This window comes from Impatiens glandulifera, chromosome 5 (genome assembly GCF_907164915.1).
Source record: "Impatiens glandulifera chromosome 5, dImpGla2.1, whole genome shotgun sequence".
In the NCBI taxonomy this organism is placed as follows: Eukaryota; Viridiplantae; Streptophyta; class Magnoliopsida; order Ericales; family Balsaminaceae; genus Impatiens; species Impatiens glandulifera.
Window position 1 is genome coordinate 37,081,321 of NC_061866.1, and position 12,742 is coordinate 37,094,062.

A 12,742-nucleotide genomic window follows, 5' to 3' on the forward strand; every position below is an offset into this window, starting at 1 on the left:
AAAAGTTGAACTTATATTGTTAAAATGTCACACGTTTATCAAATTTTGGGTTGAATTTAAAATATAAAGTGTTGTTAGCCTAGTTGGTTAAAAAGTTATACTTGTTTTGTGTTAGGTTGCAAGTTTGAACCATACCTATAACATTTTTAATTTTATTTTTAACCGTTTTAAGTTTATGGGTGGGTCAACCCACAATCCGACCCAAGTATCCATTTACTCTCACATATATCCAAATTAACCACAGCTCTCGACCCGGCAATCCGGACACTTTAAAAATTAAACATCATTATATATATATAGATGACATTAAACCGTTTAAAAAAAATAACAAAATGCTATCAAATTTATTTTCTCAAAAACAAACAAGACCTTATACAACTTTTAACTATTTGCTTTGATTAAGTACACAACTTTTAAATCCACCAACATATTTTTCTAATTTTTTTTTCAAAAGGGGAACATTTTCATCACGATGACACAAAAGTATAATATTTAATTTCCAAAAGCATTAACATTAATAAAAAGATGTTATCAAACTTATTTTCTCAAACACAAACAAAACCTTAAATACAACTTTTAGCTCTTTGCTTTGATTAATTACCACGACTTTAGAAGTTCCCCATGACTTAAAACAGAGGAATACTTGAAACCAAAACGTTGGGTTCATTTTTTCAACCTTTCATCTTTCGATTTCCTCTATAAATGTAGTAGAAATATCCTACTCTAACTATCCCTTTTCATTATTACAGCTTCTTCCTTCCCTGATCTAGCTATGGAGATGAAGAACTTGATTGATTTTGTCTTCTCTTGGTCCATTTCTGATATCTGCAACCAAAACCTTTACAAGGACAAGGTTTGATTCATTCATTTTCTCTTCTCTTCTCTTCTACTGTTTTTACTAGTAATTAATCATGTTCTTTCTATCTAAAAGGTGATGGAGATTCCAGAATCATTTTCATCTGCTTCAAAATACTTGGATTCGTTCAAAATGCCACTTATTGAAGAAACCCATTCAGATTTGTTCTCCAATTTCAAGACATTGTCAAAGGCACCTATCTGCAGAGTAGTTTCAATTCAAAAAAAGACCAAGGAAGAGAAGGACAACGACAGAGGACCCCTTAAAGATAAGTTCAAACATAATACATACGAAATCAAATATACATACATTGAGCACAATCCTAAAGATAAAGATAAAGATAAACATGTCATGTATGAACCGAAAGCGGGTGATCTCTTTGTCTTTACAGAAGTCAAGCCGAGGTTTATTGATGATCTCAAAGGATGCCGATTGCCATTTACTCTTGGTTTAGTTAAATGGAATGATCCTGAAATGGATAACATCATGTACATAATCGCGTCGAACATCGTCGATCATAACTTCAGAAGGAGTGATCTTTATGTTGTTTATCTTACCAACATGATCACGAATACGCGAATATGGTCTGCATTGAACCCTTCAAATACTGAAGGAGATAGTTTGAGAATAATTAAGAATGTTCTTGATGTTTGTCCATCTGTAAATGATTGTGATTCATGCTGCTCTGTTGAAGAGAATCAGAGTGATTCTCTTTCACTAGCAAGACTTCTTTTAAGTTCGTTTGATTTGGATGATTCACAAAATGATGCGGTTTTGGAATGCATTGCTATGAAGGATTGTCAACATCTTAACAGTGTGAAACTAATATGGGGTCCTCCTGGAACTGGTAAGACAAAAACGGTTGCTTCTATGTTGTTTGTTTTACTAAGGTTGAAATGTAGGACACTTACATGTGCACCCACAAACATTGCTGTTGTTGGTGTGGCATCCCGTCTAATTGGTTTGTTTCGAGAGAATCTCGAATCAGATGTGTATCGGTTGGGAGATATAGTTTTGTTTGGAAATGCCCAGAGAATGAACATAGATGATCATGAGGAACTTTTTCATGTGTTTTTGGATAATCGCCTTTTGATTCTTTCGCGTTGTTTAGCTTCTTCGACCGGGTGGATTGGTTGTGCTAGAGCCTTAACCAATCTACTTGAAGAACCTATAAAAGCTTATGGTTGCTTTTTGAACAAGGGAAAGAAAAAGATAAGAGACAACCCCGGGGAGAATTTTGTGAATCTTAAGGATATTCGAAACATGGAAACGGGTAAAGACATTTTTATGTGTACCATGAAGGAGGTACATAGGAAGTTGAAGAAGATTAAGATGAAACCGATAGAATTGTACATATCTGACGAGAATATTGAAGCGATTCCATTTGAAGAGTTCTTTGTGAAAGAATACAACTCTTTAAGGAACCGTCTCATAATTCATATTGGATCTTTATATACTCATTATCCAACAAGGTTGATCACATCAACCGCAGTTGTGAAGATGATTAGACTCGTCGAACTGCTCAGTTCGATTCGAATAGAGTTTAGAAAAGAACTGAATCCTTTAGAGATTGAATGTGTCCAAATACTTAAAAGCCTCCAAGAAGAAGTAAATTTGCCCGAAGCTGTTTCATGCGATCTTCAAGGTCTTAGCAAGAAAAATGAAGCTAGTTCATGCAATCTTGATGTATTTGTCAAGAAAAATGAATCTGGTTCAAGCGAAAGTCTTCGAAATCTTTGCATGGAAAACGCCGTTTTGATATTTTGCACTGCCTCTAGCTCGTGCAATTTGGAAACCGATGTAACCATGCCTTTGGAATTATTAGTTGTGGATGAAGCCGCACAACTTAAAGAATGCGAATCTACGATACCATTGCAACTATTTGGTCTAAAGCATGCAATTCTTATAGGGGACGAAAAACAACTTCCTGCCATGGTCCAAAGCGAGGTAATTTTCGTAATAGCTCTAATCCTCGATATTACCCGTGGTTTATTTATATAATTATTTTAAGTTTCAGATATCTAATGAGGCTAAGATGGGTAGAAGTCTATTTGAACGGATGGTGATCTTAGGTATGCCAAAACATCTTCTCAACATCCAATATAGAATGCATCAATCAATTAGCCTATTTCCAAACAAACAATTTTATCAAGGCATGATTTTGAATGGCCCCAATGTCATAAAGAGACAATACGAGAAGCATTTCCTCGATGGACCTATGTTCGGTTCCTACTCTTTCATCGATATTTGTGATGGTAGGGAGGATTTTGGTGGACATAGTAGCAAAAACATGGTTGAGGTAGCCGTTGTTGCACATATTGTCGAAAGACTCTACAAAAGTAAGAAAAAATCAAACAATTCACTTTCCATAGTTAGAAATTCTATTGTACTTAAGTACATATGTTTCCATACTCAGCATCGGTTGCATCGAAACGGAAAATAAGCATCGGATGCATAGCACCTTACAAGGCTCAAGTTTTTGCCATGGAGAAAAGCCTCGAGAAATGGACAAATAATTTTTATAGAGATTTCTCGGTGAGTGTTCGGTCGGTTGATGGTTTTCAAGGAGGAGAAGAAGACTTGATAATTATATCAACTGTTAGATGCAATGTGAAGGGATCCATTGGTTTTCTTTCCAATTACCAAAGGGCAAATGTAGCCTTAACTCGAGCTAGGTATGTATATCATTGATCAACCCGACACATTTTTTTCGTATAATAAAATATTTAGCGACATTTGTTTTCTCAATTTTCAGGTATGGAATGTGGATATTGGGTAATGCTTCAACCTTGATCAATAGTGACTCAATTTGGAAAGATTTGGTTGTTGATGCAAAGGAAAGGGGTTGTTATTTCAATGCCTTAGACGATGATAATCTATCTAAAGTAATTCAATCTTCACTTATTGACTTCGATAATCTAAATTTGTTACTTAAATCTGACTCTCCCCTTTTCAAGAATTCCAAATGGAAGGTTGGTTTTTCGATTAATAATATGAGTTTTTCCATCAAACGTATTAACAATTAACTCAATTTTTTTCTTCTATTTGATGTGTCACAGGTTCACTTTAGTAACGATTTCATCCAAACCATGACTAAAACTAATGATCCTATTATTTCTAAAGAAGTAATTTCTCTTCTCAAAAGAATCTCATCGGGTTGGCGTCAAGATGAAGTTGGCGCCAAAATGGACGGAACTTCTAGCTCTAGTTCTAGTTCAAGTTCAAGTTTGGAGCTTTTGGAGCTGTACAATATTAATAATGGGTCTCAAATATTTGTATGGTCGGTAAAAGTAGTTCGGGAAGCTTCAAGATTTATTCAGGTTATATACGTTTGGGACATATTGGCTCCATACAAAATACCCGATTTGGTTAAGAAACTTGATTGTGTGTTTGGGGAGTACACAGTTAGTTTGATGAATCGTTGCAAAACGAAAATGAATGATGGGTAAGTACTAATTCTAATTATTGATATATATAATACTCTAATAATATTTGAACATTTAATGTTTGATGTTTGCTAATAATATTATTATTATGTATCATGAATTTGCAAGGGAGGTTGCTATTCCAGCAACATGGCCTGCAGATTCATCTGCAGCTGATAGGGGATATTTTCGTCGGGAAAATCGAGAAGCTCCAAATCGCGGGATTTTTTGGTCGGGGAAATCATTTTGGTAGTAAATCATTTAATTAACACAGTTTAATTTGTAGCCATTTTACCGTTTTGGAAAACTAAACATGTGTTATTACTTTTTTGGGTTGTTTAAGAACTAAGATCCTCCCTTTTACTTTTAAATATGTTACAAAAGTATCAATTTTATGACGTAAAAGTTAAAGCGTCACTATATATATATACCGACATTATACAAGTATTAGCGACGCTTGGCATCACAAAACATTAAATTGACGTCTACTGGAAAGTTGAATTTTAGTATTTTTCGGCGTTTAGTTGATTTTAATATTTAGCGACTATTTACTTTTTCAGCAGTTGGTTAAATTTATTTTTAAAGATTAATAATGTTAAAATTTATTGTTAGTTTAATTTTTGGTATTTCAATGTAATTTGCAGGTAATATTTTATTTAGATTAATGAAAATGAAACTTTTATTTTAAATGGACTTGGTGAAGACTGTATTATGAGTATTAGAATACGAATTTTTGTGTGTTTTATCGTTGAGTTAAGGGTCTTCAAAATAAAAATTAAACCACCTTTCAACAAAAATCAAAAGTAAAATTAAGGGCTAATAAAATTTGACTTTAATATTATAATATTTTAAAAGAAGAATTGAGTGATTCCAAATTAAACGAAGATCTAAGAGTAAATATAGATGGTATTATATGAATTATTTTGTAATGAATAATGTGTTTGGTAACGGATTGAGATTGGGATTGTAATTGTAATGCATAATTCCAATTTATATTTTTATGTTGGTTAAACTATTTAAAATGTGATTATCTAATTCTCAATTTTAATATCTTATTAATTTATTTCATAATATTGTTAACTAGGGAAGTAAATGAACTAAATTTCTCGTGAGCTATTTAATAATTCATTCGATAAAAAACTCATTTGAGTGAGTTCGTCCGTTAGTCTTAACAAGTCGAGCTTAAAAGTGTAAACTTTTAAATGAGTAAAGTTAAAACTTTTAGATATTTGATTCGCGAATATATTCGTCTAGAGACTCGCAAACATGCTTGTTTAGAGTCTTTAATATTATTTTATTAATATATTAATATTTAATAATTTAAAAAAAAATGTGAAACATCCCCTGACATTGAAGTCTTCTCTTCTAGGTTATAAAGAGGCAATTCGAGCTATAATATAAAAAATATAAAAGCTGGAACTTTCCCGAATATATATACTTAGGGCTTGTTTGAGAAAGTGGGTTTTTAAGTTTTATTTGTTTTTTTTAAATCCTTATTTAATAAAAACTAGAAAAAAATTGATTTTCAAAATTTTAAGCCTAATTTATTCTTGGAGTTGGGATGATATCGTGAATGTGAGAGAATTGTATATTAGAGAAAGAAATGATAAAGAGACTTAGAGAGAGAGGATAATTTTGGAATTTAAATGAATAAAATTGATGAATAGATTGTTGATAAGATGTTTAGATGTTGGGATAAAAATTGAGTTTTATCCCAATAATCAAACATTTAAACAAGCCCTAAATGAGTCGAGTTCTAGCCTGAAACTGTTTGATTTGGCTTAACTCAATCGGTTAGTATACTAACCTCGAGTTAACTAGTCCAACTGAATAGTTTTTTGTTTTAATTTAAAAAGTTAAATTGTCAAACTCAACCGTATTATTTAAAATTGAACATAGACAATATTTTGTCACTTAAACTATTTTAGTGAGTTTTTTTATATCGTATAAATAAATTTTATTTTAGTTTTTTTAAATATATTAATTAAAATCAAACTATAATTCTATTTTTTTTAAATAAAAATTAAATTATACTTAAAATTTAAATTTAAAAAAAAATAAAGTAAAAATATTTGAATATCTTTTTAATTAAGAAAACCAATCAAAGTTAAAACTTGTTGAATGTATTTGACCAAATGAGAGACAAATAGACCAGGTTAGGTGAACTGCCTGCGCGCTCTCCTCTTGAATTTCCTTCCCACCTCATCATCTCAAAAGACAGAAATCATGGGTCTAACCAAATGCCAACTCCACATTCAAGAATTCTCCACAAGTTTCCACACAAATTGCTTCATTCTTCTTCTCTCTCCTCCTCCTCCAATCGAATAAATATACAGACCTATATTCACACACACTACACCTAAGAAGGAGGAGCTTAACTACACAATCCATGACCATGCAAATCTCCATCCTGGCTCTTCTAGTATTCTTATTAACCCTAACCCGTCATCAACATTGTAAAAGCCAAGTAGTAGTAACAGACAATGACTTGAAATATGGAGCTTCATACATCTTCGGCGATTCACTAGTCGATGCAGGCAACAACAATTATCTCTCCACTCTTTCCAAAGCCAATATCCCTCCAAATGGAATCGATTTCAAACCAGCCGGCGGAAACCCTACTGGACGTTACACCAACGGCAAAACTATCGGAGATATCATCGGTAATAATTATCTCTAACTATTATATATGAATTTGAACTAACCCACCAAGGTAGCCTATTGATAAGATTCGTCTTAAGAGACCAAAAGGTCACGAAAAACGTTTTGAGTTTAAGCGGGGATCGTTACCTGCTTGTCTGTGATGTCATGCATGCATGCTATTAACTAATCTTTTCTCTATCTCATCATCAGGAGAATCGCTAGGGCAACCACATTTCGCGGTGCCGTATCTAGCACCGAATACTACCGGAAAAGCTCTATTATACGGAGTGAATTATGCTTCTGGAGGTGGTGGGATTATGAATGCAACTGGAAGAATATTCGTAAGTAATCAAATCATTATCATCTTCAAGTATGGATTTTCATTCATTTTATACTAATATTCAACAGATCAATAGACTTTCAATGGATATTCAAGTGGATTATTTCAATATTACGAGACAACAGATCGACAAATTGTTGGGTGCATCTAGGGCTAAGGATTACATCATGAAGAAATCTATCTTCTCGATCACAATTGGATCAAATGATTTTCTCAACAATTATCTTCTTCCTGTTCTTTCCATTGGAGCTAGAATTTCAGAAACTCCAGATGGGTTCATTGATGATCTTATCAATCATCTCAGAGATCAACTCATGGTATATACTTAATATCTTGTTCAATTTTATATATTTTCAAATAAATTCAATTTTATTTTAATTATTTGATTAATATAAGATTTTTTTATTATGTATAAATATAAATAATTTATTTTTACATCAAATATATATTTATTTTTAAAAAAAATCACATTATTTAAATAAAAAACTACATCAGACAGGACCTTAAATATTATTTGATATGAGTTATTTTAAATATTAACTTATTCTCAAATTAACAATATACTCATCAATTATATTTTCTTAATCATCAATAAAAAAAATACTTTAGGAAGAATTAATTTATTCGAGACTAATGAGTTAAATTATTAGTTTGTATTTATTATTTAAAATATTAAAAAATAATAATTTTATATTTTAAAGAATAATTTGAATTACTTTATAGATGATGAAATTGAATGATAAAATAAATACATATATTGGATTAATCTCAAATAACCTATCATTTGATTCTATAATGTTTTTCATGATCTTATTATTATTGCAATCAATCAACTTTAAAAATTAATCTGATATGTAAGATGGGTTTAAATTATACAAATTTTTTAGGCAAAAAGTAATTTTGATAAAATTTTAAATCAAGATATATAATTTTTTAATCAACTTTTTCTAACAAACATAACTAATTTTCATTTTAGCAAATAATCTAATTTCATCTAGCTTGTTCTTGAATTAATAAAACCTTAATACCTTCTATTTTTATTTATTTATGTATGTAAGGAAGATTAGTTTTTAATATATATTCATCAATCAAAATTTTATGTTTCAACCTTTGTTCACCTAACTAAATAACTCTAATTTTTCCCAACCCATTAACCAACCAAGCCTAACTTTTCAATAATCTATGTAATTAAACAATCTTATTAATAAATAATCACATAGTTATTCTCTTTATGAATGAAAAAGACTTACAATTTTCATTGATTTGAACAGAGATTGTATAAACTCGATGCAAGGAAGTTCATAATCGGAAACGTTGGACCAATTGGTTGTATTCCATACCAAAAAACAATAAACCAGTTGAAGGAAAACCAATGTGTTGAATTACCAAACAAGTTGGCAATTCAATATAATGTAAGATTGAAAAACTTGTTAAAGGAAATGAATGGAAAGATGGCTGGAGCCATGTTTGTTCATGCAGATGTGTATTCTCTAGTGATGGAACTCATCACAAACTATGCTAAATATGGTTTCACTACTTCTAGTAGAGCATGTTGTGGAAATGGAGGCCAATTTGCTGGCATTGTTCCTTGTGGACCGACATCTAGCATATGCTCCGATCGGAACAAACATGTGTTTTGGGATCCTTATCATCCGAGCGAAGCTGCTAATATTATTATTTCTAAGCAATTGCTTCAAGGTGACCCGAAATATGTGTCGCCCATATCTCTTCAGAAGCTACGAGATCTTTGATTTCTTTCGCAATCTATTGCTGAAAAAATGTATTCCGATTTTAAAATTGTTCTGTTTTGCTAGTGTTTGTAACGTATTCTTAATATTTTGTGTGTTTATGGTTCAAAATTAATGAGTGAAATACAATCTCCATCTTTAATTATAGACTCCTTTTTAATTAGTTTTGATATAAGTGTCATTTTATAAAGGTTGCAAGATAAGAAAAGTCATATCAATTATAACAAATAAAAAGATGCTCAAGATCAGAAAAGTCAGTATATCAATTATAATATTAACACAACAAAAAAAAAACACAGAAAAAAATATAAAAATGTCATGCCCAATTAGAGGAACTTTAAAAAGCACGTGCACTCCCTCCACGTGTTATTTATTTGAACCAAACATAAATTAATAACATGCAAGATTTGTTCCTATATTCTAGAATTTCATAAAATCTTCTATTATTAGAGTCAATAGAGGTTGGATTCAAAACTAATTATAACACATCTTTTATATCTACAACTACTATCTACCGTCCAAATATTATGTTCTTCTTCACTTCTATATTATATTCACGACTTCCCATATTATTTATCGAAATAGCTCAACTAACATATTAAAATATACGGTACATTCTTACAACTAGATTGAATAACATATAAAATAGTTTAAAAAAATTAGTTTAAGCATTTAAACTCAACACCATAACATAATATCATTATTTATATATATAGCCCGTGAGAAAATAATAAATTATTCTGATAACTCATCGACCATAATCAGATGTCATGCGTTACTAATATATATCAAACGACATGTCACGGGTTGACTCGTATAAGCACTCGAGAGGTAAATAACCATTATCTAATAAAAACAATTTAACTATTTCAAAATTTATATTACCGGTTTTATAAATTTCTATACAAACTCTAATTTTCAAAAGTAAACCACAATTATTAGTAGCATATGCTTCATATTACATCTACTTATTGGGTCACTCATTGGGCCTCTCATGGGGGTAGTTTTCTTTTCAATAACTTTATATAGGTTTTTATACAATTAAGTTTATATAATATTCGGTTTAATTGCAGTTTATTTACTTAGTGGAATAAAGAAAATATAAGAGAGAAAATGAGATAAATGTTTTTTGTTAGGTCTGTTTGATTCAGTTTATTCACAATTACTTGTTCAGTCAAATTGGTGTAAGATAATCATGATATCTTATTCGAAAAAAAATAAGGTAACTCAAACCAGCACGTACCCTTATTAACATTGAATCAAAAGTGAATAAGGATAAGAAGCAAGATGCTAAAGGAACTAGATGATGAGAATATTGAAGAAAACTTGGAGGAAGATGATGTTTTAATGATGGAGGATATGATTGGACTCAATGAAGACCAAATTTTTTATGTCAAGCTATTAGTCCTTATTTGTTCGATGATTGTTGGTTTGTGTCGTTTTACGTTTTGATTTTGTGAGATTAGATGTTCATGACATTCATTATTGGAAGTTATAATAATCATCAAATAAAAGTTAAATTGAGAGCTCTTCTCAACTATGAATCAAAAATGGAAAAATAAAGATCAAGTAAGTTGATAAATAGACTGAATGATGAAAATATCAAAGAAAACTCGAAGGAGGTGATGTTTGAATGATGATCAGATTAGATCGAGCTACCGGTCCTTGCTCAATTGATGTTTTGAATGGTTAAACTATATTGCGTTTTTTGGAGATGAAATATTTCCTACATCCATTAATTATTTGAAGCTATAGTGGCTTAGTGTGAGTTCAATCCTATTCACCTTATTTTGTCCCTTCCATCCCTATTTCTATATCTTTTGCATTTAGTAACATTCTTTTTAATCCAACTCTTATTTAAAAGATATGTCTTTTGACTAAAGGTACATATTGGTAATTACTAACTTCATATTAATTACATGCTTTACTTTTGATCTATTTTAAAAGTGGTTGATAATCATCTAAGTTATTGTGAATTATCATGAGGGACCATTAATGTAGTTTTCAAGAATAATCATTCTTTATAATTTCATAAGATAAGAGGTTTCTTAAATTTCATAGCAACATCAACTATTATAGTTTGCAATCACATCACCCCTAAAACATCATCATCTAAGGTATTAGATGCTAATAGGGCCAAATCTATTGCTATAAGTATTGGAATCAATTCTCATCTCTTAAATTCTACTTATCTTTACTAAGGAAAAAAAAATACAAGTAAAAGTAAAATGATACAATGTGCTCCCCTACAAAAGTGAACCAACTGTGCACAATGTGCATGCCACACCACTCACTTATTGGTGCCCAAAAGTTGCTGAAGGTCACATGCTTTGGTACACTATTATACAGGAATTGCACATGTTCTTTATCTTTTTAGTATTTTGGTTGGGTGAAAATGTTAAATATCTCATCTACCTTCAACTCAACTCGTGAATATTTCATAAAAACTGTTATTAACATTCCGATGTAACTCATTAATTTTCCGTTTAAAAATTTTGAATGTTGAGATAAATGTTTGTTTTGTCCAACTACAACATTTATATTATTTCCTTACTTATTGATATTTTTAATGAAAAAGAATTATAAGTCTCTTTTCTAAAAACATACCAGAATGTTTATGAAAATAAATAGAATCACAAATTCAACTATCAAGTTGTATCTTTCAAAAATTTATAGTTTTATTACAATAAATTAGTTGATTCTTTTGAGATCTAACCACAACAATTTTTATTTTGAAATATGGATTTTAAATGGACTCAATATAAACACTAATGCAAATGTCAAGTTAGTAAATAACAAACTAAATAAGTTTATCAACTATTAAATAGTGATCTATTTACAGCATCAAGGAATATATATTAAAGAGAGATTGATAAATATTCACCAAAGGATTAGGTTAGGAAATCGACAATGCAAATTCATGTATTTTGACAAAGAAAAGGATGAATTGACTATACTAACTCTCCTTAAAAATTAAATTAAAATATAATTATATTATAATATTATTTCATATATGCAATCTTTACCTCATTAATAAGATTGAAAAAGATATACTGTTTATGTAATTAATTTTTTTTTTAAATTAGTATGTTTGTTAAGTATCAAAGGTATAGTACTAATATCGTACTGAAATTAAAGTATACTGAAATCAAGGTATATTGAAATCAAGGTAAGGTAATGTATGAATTTTTCTATACCGAAACTTCGGTAAGGTATATATAAGCACTAAAAATTTACACTCCAATTTATAATATTAAAATATTTATTTTAAATTAATTTTTAATAAATAAGATCAAAATAATTAAGCCCCTAGCCAAAAACCTATTTAAAACAATTAATTAAGATGAATTAATGTATTAATTAATCAAAATTAATTAAGAATTAAGGCAAAAATAAAAATAAAAAAAATTATTTGAGATAATGTTGTACGATAATGTCTCAAAATAATTTTAAAAAAATAAAGGACAAAAATATATAACTTTGATGAATTGTTGGATCCATTTCATTTAAAGAGAAATATTTATATAAATCCTAAAAATATATTAAAAATAAAATAAATTGGTAAAATATTTACCATATTTATTTTAATATTTTGTGTATTTAAAAAATAAATATTAAAGCCAAAAGAGTGAAAGAAAAATCAATTTCAAATAAACCCTTAAGATTTTAATAAAAAATAATAAATCTATATTCGGGTGTATCTAAAAACAGGTAGGAATCGCGGTCATTG

At 29.8% G+C, this 12,742-nt stretch overlaps 2 protein-coding genes across 2 annotated transcripts; both read left to right on the forward strand.

The window, feature by feature from the left end:
- Nucleotides 1–776: 776 nt before the first annotated feature.
- Nucleotides 777–3,926, forward strand: LOC124939285. Its single transcript, XM_047479772.1, has 6 exons — nt 777–856; nt 932–2,803; nt 2,874–3,195; nt 3,273–3,531; nt 3,612–3,832; nt 3,916–3,926. Exons 1-6 carry the CDS (start codon nt 779–781, stop codon nt 3,924–3,926), a joined length of 2,763 nt encoding a protein of 920 aa, XP_047335728.1. The 5' UTR covers nt 777–778.
- Nucleotides 3,927–6,670: 2,744 nt separating this feature from the next.
- Nucleotides 6,671–9,027, forward strand: LOC124939287 (GDSL esterase/lipase At2g23540-like). The gene is made up of 4 exons (XM_047479773.1): nt 6,671–6,944; nt 7,135–7,265; nt 7,333–7,581; nt 8,536–9,027. The coding sequence occupies exons 1-4, from the start codon at nt 6,671–6,673 to the stop codon at nt 9,013–9,015; spliced, it is 1,134 nt and encodes a 377-aa protein (XP_047335729.1). The 3' UTR covers nt 9,016–9,027.
- Nucleotides 9,028–12,742: the final 3,715 nt, after the last annotated feature.